At 45.7% G+C, this 14,237-nt stretch overlaps 1 protein-coding gene across 1 annotated transcript; it reads left to right on the top strand.

Moving 5' to 3' along the window:
- Positions 1–1,021: 1,021 nt before the first annotated feature.
- LOC141124112 (E3 ubiquitin/ISG15 ligase TRIM25-like) lies at positions 1,022–2,905 on the top strand. The gene has a single exon (XM_073612193.1). The coding sequence runs from the start codon at positions 1,022–1,024 to the stop codon at positions 2,903–2,905; it is 1,884 nt and encodes a 627-aa protein (XP_073468294.1).
- The last annotated feature ends 11,332 nt before the right edge of the window (positions 2,906–14,237 follow it).

The following is a 14,237-nucleotide window of genomic DNA, read 5'->3' as shown; positions in this document are numbered from 1 at the left end:
TGGGGACAAGGTTTTGGAGGGGTACCCCAAAACACCCATCCCATGTTGAGGGCATGTGGCCTGGTACAGTTTAGGAGGGGGGGGGCGCTCTCGTGTGTCCCCCCCCCCTTTTTCATGCGCCCTGCCAGGTTGTGTGCTTGGAGAAGGGTCTGGATTTGGGGGGGGGGACACCGCCATGCCTTTTTTTTTTTTTTTTGGCGCAGGGTTCCCCTTAAAATCCATACCAGACCTGAAGGGCCTGGTAATGGACTGGGGGGGGGGGGCGGCGCATGACGTTTTTTTCAATGACTTGCCGGGATCCGACAATGCATTACAGCCGCGGGTAGTTTTAAATGACATCTTTTCCTTTTTAGAAATGTAATTTTGCTGTGGTACCCCCCCCCCCCCCCCCCCCGAAATGATATTTAAAGGAATATTTCATTTTTATTGTTTCACTTTAACCATTATTAAAATCACTGCTCCTGGAAAAAACGGGTGTTTTTGAAACTTTTTATTTTTGCATTGATGCATGTCCCCTGGGGCAGGACCCGGGCCCCCAATAATTTGCATATAAGACTTTAAAATGAGCACTTTCGGTTTTTCATGTTCGTGTCCCATAAACTTTAACAGTGTTACGAGGTTTTCGAATTTCCCGTGAATGCCGCATAATGTTCGGCGGACGAACACCCGATTGAGTCGAACTTGCGTTCGTCTCGAACATTGCGCTTATCTCTACTGATAACAATATCAAATTTCTGCAGAAAAAAGTGGTGCGGTCTCTGATGATTATTTGGTTAACACCATCTCTGTGTAGATAAACATGGAACTTTCTTCTCTCTCATCACTCAGGATTATTCCATAAGGAGGTTCAAAGAGTAATGATACGCAACGTGCAGTAAACCCATCAACCAATCACACTGCAGTAAGTCTGAATATAATTACATGACTGTTATAGATTATTGAACGTTGTAGATTGTTTTCTATCCTAATAAATAAGTCTGATAGAGTTCAATCTTCTCACTTTACTCTTCTGTCCTCAGCGATGGCGTCTTCTCATCTGAAGGAGTATCTGAAATGTTCCATCTGTTCGAGCATTTATATGAATCCTGTAACCCTGAAATGTGGACACAACTTCTGCCATGTCTGTATTACTGTTATGCTGAATACACGGAGGTTGTCTGGAGGATCTTGCTGTCCTGAATGTATAGAAAAACTCAAACGTTATCTCCTTGAGAAGAAGGATGCTGTGTGTCAGGTATTGCAGACCCTCCAGACTACACAGGGTGGTCAGGACAAAACCGGGGTCTTCTGTACTTACTGTATTCACACTCCTGTACCTGCTGTGAAATCCTGTGTACTGTGTGAAGCTTCTCTGTGTTTCAATCACCTGAGACTCCACAGCAAGTCACCAGAACACGTCTTGTGTGACCCCACCATTTCCCTGGAGAACAGGAAATGCTCTGTCCATAAGAAGATCCTGGAGTATTACTGCACTGAGGATGATACCTGTATCTGTATGTCCTGCAGGCTGGATGGAGAACATCAGGGACACCAGGTGGAGACTCTGGACGAGGCCTCTGAGAAGAAGAAGAAGAAACTGAGGAATGTTCTGCAGAAACTGATGACGGAGAGAGAGGAGACGGAGAGAAGAGTCCAGAGTCTGCAGGAACACAGGAGGAAAGTACAAGGAGAAGCAGATGATAAAACAGAGGGAGCCACTGGCCTGTTCAGAGACATCGGGAGACGTCTGGAAGACCTGAAGAAGAGAATCCAGAGGGAAATCTCCGGGCAGGCAGAGCGAGTCTCTCTATCACTGTCTGATATGATCCAACAGCTGGAAACAAAGAAGGAGGAGCTGTCCAGAAAGATGGGGCACATTGAGAAGCTGTGTAACATGAAGGATCCACTGACTGTCCTACAGTCATTGGAGACAGGTGACTTGTGTGATGCTGAGGATGGAGATGACAGCGAGAGACATGATAAACTCAATGATGGAGGGGATCTGGAGGTGGGGGGGAGCTCACACACATTACATACAAGTTTATCTGATATCATGTCTGGGGTAATTGTAGAGAAATATCCAGGCACACATGTCTATCCACATTCTACTACAAAGGGCGAAGGCCACATCAATGCTGAACCACCCAGAAGATGTCCCCAACTCTCCCCCACCATACAACCATCCAGGAAACGCCCCCCATCCACCCCCACCATAGAACCATCCAGGAGACCTCCCCAACCCTCTCCCACCATACAACCCTCGCACCGCCAGGTTGGAGGACCAAATATTGGGGGTGTACAGCAAACATCGGGGTTTACAGACATATTACTGGATGTGAGGACAGCTGGTAGTTATCTACATATATCAGATGACAGGAAAACTGCATCCTGGTTATCCAATAGACAGAATTACCCAGGAACACCAGAGAGATTTCGGTGTTCTCAGGTGATGAGCAGTCAGAGGTTCTCCTCAGGGAGACATTACTGGGAAGTGGATGTCGGTGGGGCAGAGTTCTGGACAGTGGGGATGTGTTACCCCAGTATAGACAGGGGAGGACGTTGGTCACTGATTGGATGTAATAAGAAGTCATGGGGGTTGGGGAGGGGGTGGGGTAATCAATACTCGATAAAACATGACAGTAATGAGGTCCCATTACCCGGCGGTGTCTCTAGTAACAGAGTCAGGATAGATCTGGATTATGAGGCTGGGCGGATCTCCTTTTATGATCTGTGCGACCCGATCCGACTTCTCCACACCTTCACCACCACCTTCACTGAGCCCCTCCATGCTGGGGTATATATAGGGGGATTAGAAGGTTGTATAAAGATATGTGGAGGGGGAACCGGATGTGAGAAATCTGCCCAGAGACTGGTGACATCAGAGGGTGGAGAATCTAATTGGTGCAATACTCTGACTTGTGTATAAAGCTGCAGGTTCCGGGGCCGTCATCTTCATTCCCTTACATAACAAATCCATGGATCTGTGATTGCTCCTCCACCTCCCTGTGATTGGCTGTGATGCTTTTCACTATAAATACAGCCAGTGCTAGTCCTAATCCTATTGGTTATGATGTAGAGGGGGCGGGGATTGTGGACAGGTGACGGGGGAGGGGTATACAATCTCAGGAAGTGCAAATCCTCGGCTCTGTATATGGGAATATTGATCAATGATTGGATATAGATAGAATGATGGGAGGGATTAGACGATGACTACAATCACCATTAACCCCTTCAGTCCCGGCACCTCTATGATCCTTATGGAGCCGATCAATTGTTCCATTTCCTCTATGGCCCTATTCATCTGATAAAAAGAAATAATTCTCCTATGATTTACTAATGATGAAATGACATGACTAAGTGCTTATATGCTAATGTGAGGTTCTTTATATAATAACAGGTTCTCTGTCTAGAATGACTTTACAGAAAGATGTTATTAGAACAAATTGTTGTTCTCTGGATCCTTGGAAGGTCTTGTTGGGGAACATAGAGACAGTTGGTCTCCTTCTTCTACAATGAGGGACTTGGGAGTCTGGAGGTGGGACAAGCTGATAAGGTGTTCAGAGATAACAGAAATGAATGTCTCTTGTAATGAATGATGTGCTGCTTGTACAAATTCTTCAGTGAATGATTCCATCTGTAAAATGTTGATGTTTGGGACGGTCCTCCATGACAACTGTCCAGGATTGGAGGGTAAAAGCCTCCCGTATGATGAAGAGGTCAGATCCTTGGTCCACCTGCCATGTCTAAGGATCTCCGCACACCTTCATCTCTCTACTTTTTTAATCTTTTTTAAATTTTACTTTGTAACTCTTCTCTTCTAAATAAACTTCCAGAACCTTCATCAGGATCAGAGGTTGTTATTTCTTCATCACATTCCACAAGAACTTTGTAATTCCGATGGAACACATCCGTCATTTTATTGGGACGCACAAGACTTCCTATGGTCAGGATTGTCCTACAAAGATCAGTTTTAAATTAGTATGACTGTTTTAAAAAAAAAAGGGGGTGGGTTTATAAAAATATAGGCAGAGCTTTTCCTCCTGAGCAAATAACGTACCTTCGTTCTGTGTGAATGAAGGCAGAAACACTTTGTGTGTAAATAAATATATATTATTTTAATTTTTTTTTTTTGGCTATTTTCTCTCCCAGGTCAGATGTTTTTCATTCATACCGCACTATTGCCTACTAGATGTAGCTTACAATCATAGTAAATAAGTATTTCTTATGATCAGTAGTTCCATCTAGTGACCATTCTAATAATATTATTCAGGATTTGTATAGCGCTGACAATTTGCACAGCGCTTTACAGCATTAGGACAGACAGTGCAATATAATTCAATACAGGAGGAATCGGGGCTCCCAAGAGCTTACAATCTAGGAGGGAGTGTTACGAAAGGGTAATAACTGTGGGAGATGAGCCTATGAAGAAAATGAAAGAACAGTTGTTGGGTGGAGGCAGGATAGGCTTCTCCAAAGAGAAGTTTTTAGGGGTCACCTAAACGTAGATGGATTTGGAGACAGTCTGACAGATTTGGGTAGGGAATTCCAGAGGATGGGCGAGGCTCGGGACATATGGGAGGAGGTGATGAGGGAGCTGGAGAGCAGGAGGTCCTGGGAGGAACGAAGAGGGCGATTAGGTTGGTATTTTGAGACTAGGTTAGTGATTTAGCTGGGAGCAGAGTTGTGGATGACTTTGTAACTTATTAGTGTTTTGAATTTAATTCGTTGGGTGAGTGGTAGCCAGTGGAGGGATTGGCAGAGAGGGGTAGCAGACACTGAATGGAGACCAATGGAGGGATTGGCAGAGAGGGGTAGCAGACGCTGAATGGAGACCAATGGAGGGATTGGCAGAGAGGGGTAGCAGACGCTGAATGGAGACCAATGGAGGGATTGGCAGAGAGGGGTAGCAGACACTGAATGGAGACCAATGGAGGGATTGGCAGAGAGGGGTAGCAGACACTGAATGGAGACCAATGGAGGGATTGGCAGAGAGGGGTAGCAGACACTGAATGGAGACCAATGGAGGGATTGGCAGAGAGGGGTAGCAGACGCTGAATGGAGACCAATGGAGGGATTGGCAGAGAGGGGTAGCAGACGCTGAATGGAGACCAATGGAGGGATTGGCAGAGAGAAGTATCAGACACTGAGCGGTTTGTAAGGTGGATGAGTCTGGCAGCTGCATTCATGATGGACTGAAGGGGGGAGGAGTCTATTTAAAGGTAAGCCAATGAGGAGGGAGTTGCAGTAGTCAAGGCGAGAGATAACCAGGGAGTGAATCAGGAGCTTTGTGGTTTCATTGGTTAGAAAGGGACGTAGTTTAGAGATGTTGCGGAGGTTGAGGCGGCAAGCTTTGGAAAGTGATTGGATGTGGGGCTGAAAGGAGAGTTCAGAGTCCAGGATAACACCTAGCACCCTGACATGTGGGGACGGGTGGAAGGTTTTGCCATTGCTCTTGACAGAGAAGTCGGGAAGAGGCACGTGGGGGAGGAAATATTATGAGCTCGGTTTTGGACAAGTTGAGCTTGAGGAAGTGGTGTGACATCCATACAGATATGTCGGTTAGTAAGTTAGTGATGTGTGAGGAGACTGATGGAGAGTTGAGGGGTGGAAAGATAGATTTGTGTGTCGTCAGCATAGAATTGGTATTGAAAGCCGTGTGAGGCTGACCCAGGGAAGAGGTGTAGATTGAAAATAAGAGGTCTAAGAACAGAACATTGGGGGACCCCGACAGAAGAGGAGAGGAGGAAGTAGAATTGTAAATGAACACTGAAGGTGCGTTGGGATAGGGAAGATGAGAGCTGAAGAGCACAGTTGTGGAGACCGAAGGAGTAAAGTGTGTGGGGGTGTGGTGTGTTTGGTTTTTTTTTTTTTTCTTTGTTTTTTTGGGGGTGATCAACCGTATAAAAGGCAGCCGGAAGGTCCAGAAGTAGGAGTACAGAATAGTGTCCGTTGGTTTTTGCAGTTAGTAAGTCATTTGTGGGTTTTAGAAGAGCAGTTTCTGTGGAGTGTTGAGGGTGAAATCCAGACTGAAGGGGATCAAGAAGGTTATTGCTTATGACAGTGATGGCGAATCTTGGCACCCCAGATGTTTTGGATCTACATTTCCCATGATGCTCATGCACTCTGCAGTGGAGTTTAGCATCATGGAAAATGTAGTTCCAAAGTATCTGAGGTGCCAAGGTTTGCCATCACTGCCTTATGAGGTGGTCACTTAGCTGGTTGTAGACCAGGCATTCAAGGAGTTTAGAGGAAAAGGGGAGCAAGGAGAAGGGATGTAGATTAAGACTGGTAGGGTCCAAGGATGGCTTTTTAAGTATGGGGGGGTCACCAGTGCATGTGTTAGAGCATCGGGGAAGATGCCAGAAGAGAGGGAGAGATCGAAGATGTGGGTTTGAGAGTGTAGGATGGAGTCAGAGGGTGACCTTTGTATTTGAAAGGGAATAGGGTCCAGGGGACGGGTGCTTAGGTGGGTGTTGGAAAGGAGTTTCGCATATTCGTCGATAGTAGCTGGTTTGAATAAGGGGAGTGTCAATTGTACCTGTTTGACGTGGGGGAGATACCTGTAGAGTGGAGATTTCATCACTAATTGTATCAATCTTTTTTTTTTTTTTGGCAGTGAGTTGGTGGGGGGGAAGACGGTGGAGGATGAAGTAGAGAGTTAAAGATAGAGAAGAGTTGATGGGGACTGGATGAGAAGGTGTTAATTATGCCCCGTACACGCGGTCAGATTTTCCGACTGAAAATGTTCGATGGGAGCTTTTTGTCAGGAATTTCGACCGCTTGTAGGCTCCATCAGACGTTTTCCATCAGAATTTCCGTCGCACAAAATTTGAGAGCTGGTTCTCAAATTTTCCGACAACAAAATCCGTTGTCAAAAATTCAGATCGCGTGTACACCATTCCGACGCACAAAGTGCCACGCATGCTCGGAATCAAGCAGAAGAGCCGCACTGGCTATTGACCCTTATTTTTCTCGGCTTGTTGTACATCACCGCGTTCTTGACGTTTTGGAATTTCCGACAACGTTTGTGCGACTGCGTGTAGGCAAGACAAGTTTGAGCCGACATCCGTCGGAAATAAATCAATGGATTTTGTTGTCGGAATAAGTGTGTGGGGGGTTTTTTTTTTTTTTTTTTTTTTTTTTTTTTTTTTTTTTCTCTTTTGAGATTTCTGGTGTCATCTGTTTGCCAGAGTTGTAGGGGTTTGAGGCCGGATTCTGTGCGGTAGTGAGAGGAGGGTGAAGGACAGGGATTTATTATAGACAGAAGCGGCTAATTTGGGGCAGGACGGGGGTGAGATTTTGTCAGCGGTGGTCAGTTGCAGGATAGGAGGGTTAAAGTGGCAAAGGTTTCTACAGGTCATGGTTGGGCAATTGGAGGGAAAGGTGGTGGAAGACAGAGAAACTAATAAGGTGGTGATCGGAGAGAGGAAAAGGATTGTTGGAGAGGTTGCATGAAGAGCATAGGTAGAAGAATACAAGGTCAAGGGTGTTGCCATCAGAGTGAGTAGAAGCCTGTACCCATTGCTTCAGGTCAAATGAGGAAGTTTAGAAGTAGGAGTGTTTGTATTAACAAGTTTGTATCCCTATCCCACACCCTCAGTGTGACTGCAGCAAGCCAGGCCTTTTTTTTTTTTTTTTTTTTTTTTATACTTTTTTTAATCAACGTTACTTGGATCACTGTTTGGAGAAGTGTGGCTGGCGATACGGACCCTTGATTCCTATTGGTCATCAGAGAAGGAGTTGGAATGCCTCTCTCCTGGCATCTATGCTTGTTTGATTCACCACCGCTGGCATGTGGATCCACTATATAGGGTAAGAGTACCGAATCCCCCCCCCCCCCCCCCCCCCCCCCCCATCCCCAGAAGGTGGAGGCTCAATCCCGGGTGTTGGATTATTCTGATTGAATCTGCGACCACCAAACGCCTGAATGAAGCATCGCTACTGCTGTTGAGACTACTTTGAGTGCCCGTCGTGGTGTTATAACTATATGGACTCGCTGTGTTTTTGGGTCTCTTGTGGGGGTTTGCTTTTGTGTGTTCTATATTTTTTTTTTTTTTCACCACCAGTATTTATCTCTATACATCGCTGTTTTGTATTAACACTATATTTCAATGTATGTTTTATATAGTGTATCTGTTCCCATACGTCAGTGATGGCGAACCTTGGCACCCCAGATGTTTTGGAACTACATTTCCCATGATGCTCTTGTACTCTGCATTGTAGCCGAGCATCATGGGAAATGTAGTTCCAAAACATCTGGGGTGCCAAGGTTCGCCATCACTGCCATACATGATGTACTTACCTGCACAGTGTGGATACTGATGAATTGTCGGATGATCACTTGTTTACATTTATTAATTTCCCTTGTGGGATTTAACGCTTATGCAATCCAAAAATCGCAAACTAACGCGCCATATTTATATGTTCACAATTTTTTTTTTCTCCCTTCGCCTTTCAGGACAGCACCTTGGAGAGAGCGTAGCTCCACCTCTTCACAGGAAACACTGCGTGACAACGCCCCTTTTTAAAAGCAGCTGCTTCCACCATGCCGTCAGTTTTAGCGTTTCCTCCGCCATGGTGGAAGCATTGCTGGGGAACCAGAGGGGCTACTCTCTCTCCAAGGAGGGGGGTTTTGGCAGTACCTCCCACGTTTTGGTGCTTAGACCAGCCCAGCTCCTTCCCGCACGAAAGTGGGGTGCTCCGGTGTCCCTTCCTTCGCAGCTCACAGGAGTAATGGTCCACCTGGGGTGTTCATGGGGCCGCGGGTGCGCTCAGAACGAGCGTCCGTGCCAGGGCTCTGCATGGTGGTGCTGAATCCCGGACAGCAGGTGACGCCAGTTCCGGTGGGCGGAGACTTCCGGTGGGGCGTAGCAGCGATTGGTTCCGGCTGCTGGAACACAGGAGGAAGGGGAGGCTCCTCTGGCTGGGACTTCCTTTTGTTTGGCACATGGAGCAAGCCTTTTTAAAAAGCACACTGGCGGTCGCAATGGAGGAGGCTGAGTTGTCAGCAGTGATGGCGGATGCAGGCGCCCAGGTTCCCAGCCAGGCCCAGGTAGGAGAGGTGCAGTGACGCCTCTTTCCTTTTTTGTCACTGGGTGTTTTTTCTTTTAACAAAACCTGCTGCTCTCTGCTATGGTGTAAAGGTTCTATTAGCAGTTCAGTAAGGAGAGAGACTCTGGGCACTCGGGGTGTTGGCTGTGGGTGCTGTCTGTTCTCTTTTTTTTTTTTTTTTTCTTTTTTTTTTTTTTTTTTTTTTTTTTTTTTTAAAGGCCATAGCCCTAAAGAAGGACCTAGGGGTTCTCTTGTTTACTGTTTCAGAAAGCTACTGCCAAGTCAGAGAACAGGGAGAAAAAGCTCCTCATGCAAAAATCCTTTAAGGGACTCTTGGCCCAAACCACTGTGCAGATCCTGCATTGTGGATTTAGTAAGAGTCCTCACAAGAGTGCAAAGAACTCTTATCTTCTGTGAGGAAAGAATGAGCAGAGTCCCTAGGGACAGTGCGTTCCCTTGTGAAAAAAACGTGGCCAGAGTTCCAGCCAAGAACAGAGCTCTCAGTCCAGTCTCCCTCCGTCCACGTCCAGGCAGGTGGAAAGTGAGTCTGAGGAACAAAGAGAAAGCATTCCACCCTCAACCATGGATTCTGAGGATGAGGAGGTGGAAGAAGCAAGATCATCTAGGTATAAGCTTTCACTTGAAGTGGACTAATTAGTTAAAGCAATTTATACAACCCTGGAGAACCAGGAAGAAAAAAAAAAGCTGTCAATATATGACAAGACGTACCAGGGGCTGGAGGAAATTACACACCGGGTCTTCCCTGTTCGTAACGTCCTAACGGACACTATTAAAAGGTAATGGAAGGATCCAGACAAAGGACAGTTCTTTTCTAAAGCCCTCAGAAGGAGGTTTCCTTTTGAGGAGAACGAGGAATTGGTGTAAAATAAAAAACCAAAGATAGATACTGCTTTTTCACAAGTATCTAGGAAAACTGATTTAGCCTTTGAGGACATGGGCATTCTCAAAGATGCGATGGACAAGAGGGCAGATGGGATACTGAAGAGAGCCTGGGATTCATCCCTAGCTAATCTTAAACCTGCAATGGCAGCTACAGTTGTGGCTAGGAACTTGGCGTGTTGGCTAGATCAACTTAAGAATCATGTGGTAGCAGGTACCTCCAGAAAAGATCTATTTGAGTCCTTCCCCACCCTGCTTAAGGCAGTCAAAGATTCTGCAGAGACATCTGCCATATATATCAGGATGTCGGCCAGGTCCTCCACGCTTGTTAACGCAGCAAAAAGAGCCCTCTGGCTAAAGACTTGGTCAGGGGATTCGGCTTCTAAAGTAAAACTGTGCGGAAATCCCTTTTCAGAAGACCTGATGTTTGGGCCAGAACTGGAGACTGTCCTTGACAGGACAGCAGATAAAAAGAAAGCTTTCCCACAGAAGAAGAAAGTGGTACAGCAGAGAAAAAATGTTCGTCCTTTTCGACAAACCGATAAGGAAAAAGACACAGAAAAGACCCTGGAATCCTCAGAGGCAGAGGCGGGGTACTCTTTAGAACCCATGAGCAAACCCCTAAAAACAATGACCATCTCCCAGTAGGTGGGAGACTACAGGACTTCTTACCAACTTGGGAAAAAAAACAAGTCCATTTGTTCTGGGTTCAATCAAACAGGGATATCAATTAGAATTCTCACAAAGCCCCCCAAATCGGTTTTACATCACAAACCTACCAAAGGATCAGGAGAAGGCTCTGGCCATGAAGTCTCTTCTACAAGAACTGATTCAACAGAAGGTCATTTCCCAGGTTCCGAAAGATCAAGAGGCTAAAGGGTTTTACTCCCATATTTTTCTGGTCAAAAAAAACATCAGGAAAGTTCCGCCTGATTCTCAATTTTTGAAGGTCCTAAAATCAATTCAAAAAATTCAGGATCGATACGATTTTCTTGGTGAGGAACTTACTAGCCCCAAATGTTACATGGCTTCCATCAATTTGAGAGATGCCTATCTCCATATTCCAGTAGCGCCCCCATCACAAATATTCCTGCGTCTTGCAGTCAATCTGGGGGGGGTTTGGCATCTGCAGTTCCGGGCTCTGCCCTTCGTTCTTTCCTCCTCCCGCAGAGTATTCACGAAGGCGATGGCAAAAGCCTTGGAGCCCCTGAGGCTGAAGGGAATTCCAATAGTGCCCTATTTGGACGACCTGCTACTGTTTGCCGACTCAAAGGGTCAAGTAGAAGTCAATCTACAAATAACTCAATCCCATCTAAAAAGTTTGGGTTGGCTTCTCAACCTTCAGAAGTCAAACCTAATACCATCACAAAGGGTAAGGTTTCTGGGGTACGAAATAGATTCAGTAGAACAGAGAATATTTCTGCCCCAGGAGAAAATAGAGAAGATGCAGTTGGCCCTGAGAGCACTTCAATTCAACACAGATTTCTGTAATTCAAGCCATGTCCGCTCTGGGCCTGTTGACAGTGGCAATCCCCTCGGTACAGTGGGCCAGGTTTCATGCCTGTCCACTGCAGGCAGATATTCTGATGAATTGCTCATACCAAGAACCTCTGGAGAAGTTCAACATAGGGGCAAGAGCAAAAAAGATTGCTCTGGTGGTGGAGAAACCAAAGAAATGTCTCCTCTTCTTTGGACCTTTCCGGTAACCCGAAGGCTGACCACAGATGCCAGCGCATGGGGGTGGGGAGCTCACCTAGAAGAAAAAAAACATTCAGGGGGTTTGGTCCAAACCAGAGGCAAGAAGATCATCGAATTGGAGAGAGTTAAAGGCTATTCACCTAAGCCTTCTCTCCTCCTTCCAGAAACTTCTAGTGAAACAACATGTCCAATTATTGTCGGACGATATGACGGCAGTATTATAATTAACAAAAAAAGGGCACAAAAAGCAGAACCTTGATGGAGCTAGCTCATCAAATCCTGAGATGGGCAGAGAACAATTTGGCCTCTATCCGCAGTCCATCTCAAGGGGACCGAAAACACCTTGGCAGATCTCCTCAGCAGGAAAGAAATGAGAAGCCGAGTGGTCTCTAAATTTTAGGAGTTATTCGAAACTATCTCCGGAAGTTGCGGTTGCCCTCAGGTGGTGCAAAAATACCGGCCGCCTTCTCCCTTCAGAGGCAGGATCCAGCTCTCGAAGTAGATGCGTTAGCCCACAAGTGGGACTTCCATCTGTCTTACACTTTTCCCCCGTTTCAACTGATACCAAGGGTATTCGCCAAATTCAGACTGGAGTCCACAGAGCTAATCTTAATGGCTCCCTACTGGCCAAAAAGACCCTGGTTTTCAACCTTGATGAACCTCTCAGTGAAACCTCCTTTGGAGGTTACCGATCAGGACAGATCTGCTGAGTCAGGGCCAGATTCTCCATCCAGATCCAGCTTATCTCAATCTAACAGCTTGGTTTCTGAAAAACCTGTCTCTTAAGATTTGTTCATCAGAGAAGCTTATTTCTACCTTTCTTGCAAGTAGGAAAAAAGTGACGAGAGACATTTACTTCAAAGTCTGGAAGGTTTATAATACCTGATGTTCCAGAAAAAACTTTAATTTTCTTAGCATGATTTTGGTTTTGGAATTTCTTCAAGAGGGATTGGAGAAGGGGTTAGCAGCAAGTACGCTCAAGATGCAGGTAGCTGCTTTATCAGTTTTTTTGGAAAGAACCCTGTCAAGGGAACTTTTTTTTTTTTTTTTTTTTTTTTTTTTTTTATTTTAGGGCTATGGCAAAAGTAAAGCCTAGACCTGTTTTCCCAAATGGGATTTATCTTTTTAGTTCTTCAGGGACTGACTAGGGCTCTGTTTGAACCTATAGCAGGATCATCATTAAAATTTTTGATGTTAACTATTTTGCTGGTAGCAGTAACTTCTGCCCATAGAATTGGTGAGTTACAAGCTCTTTCAATTAAAGAAACCTTTTGAGATGTCTACCAGATGGGGTAGTCTTAAGGACAGATCCAGCCTTCCTACCAAAAGTTGGTTCAGCCTTTCACCGTACACAGGATCATTCTTCCTACGTTTTGTCCTTTACCTTTGGGGCCAGGAGAAGAAGCCTTCCATACTCTTGATGTCAGGAGGTGTCGTCTTAAATATCCGGAGAGAACAAAGGAAGTTAAATCATCTTCACGCTTTGTTTTAATGGAAGGTACTCCACAAAGGATGTAAAGATTCCAAAAGCTCCCTCGGAAGATGGTTAAAACAAGCCATTAAAGAGGCATACATCTCTTTGGGTCTGGAACCTCCGGAGGGGATCTTGTCTCCTTCAACTCGAGCAGTGGGGGCATCATGGACAAAAAGGGCCCGGGACATCTCCTGAGCAAATCTGCAAGGCTGCCACATGGTCCAGTTTTTCAACCTTCATAAGGCACGACCACTTGGATCTACTATCAGCCTTGGACCAATCCTTTGGTAGGAAGGTTTTGCAGGCAGTAGTCCCACCCTGAAGTAAGTTTCTCGGTTATCCTCTCCAAGGTGCTGTCCTGAAAGGCGAAGGGAGAAAACCTTAGTTAGGCTTAGGTGACAGTATTTCTACGAGCCTTTCAGGACAGCAGCCTACTTCCCTCCCTAGGTTATCATCTGTAAAGTATAATTATAGGGCTTGGTAATTGTCTGCTTATATTTTCCAGCATGTCTGAAAATTTCTCTAACAACTGACGTCATGGTGGAAACAGCTGCTTTTAAAAGGGGCGTTGTCACGCAGTGTTTCTTGTGAAGGGGTGGAGCTACGGTCTCCAAGGTGCTGTCCTGAAAGGCTCGTAGAAATGCCGTCACCGGTAAGTCTAAGGTTTTTGTTATAGTCAAATCAGTGTACATTAGTGATACATCACCGTGTCTACTGATTGTGTAACCACCTGTCTAGCATTAGTTCCAGGTGACCACGATCAATATACTTCTTCTAGCACCTACACATTTTATTTCACATTTGCATTAACAGGGATGTTGAAGTCGCAAAGGATTGTGGGAATTTCAGAAGAGAGAAAGTAGGGTAGACAGGCTGAAAACTCATCAAAGAAAGTAGATAATGGTCCGGGGGGGGGGGGGGCGGTAGATAACAGCAATTCTTAAGGAAGTTGGGGAGAATAGGCGTATACAGTGAACTTCAAATAAGAGGGAGGAGAGTCAAGGACCTGGAAGGTGCTCTAGGAGGAATCCAACTTCATCTCCCTTGTGTCCATTAGGCCTAGGAGTGAGTCCAGAGAAGGCCAAAGTGGGGGAGAAAAGCAGGAGAAGGAGTGTCAGATTCATGGAGCCAGGTT

Source organism: Aquarana catesbeiana, linkage group LG01, assembly GCF_042186555.1.
Source record: "Aquarana catesbeiana isolate 2022-GZ linkage group LG01, ASM4218655v1, whole genome shotgun sequence".
Lineage (NCBI taxonomy): Eukaryota > Metazoa > Chordata > Amphibia > Anura > Ranidae > Aquarana > Aquarana catesbeiana.
The sequence above is the reverse complement of the archived record's forward strand: the minus strand, read 5'-3'. Positions and strand labels throughout refer to the sequence as shown.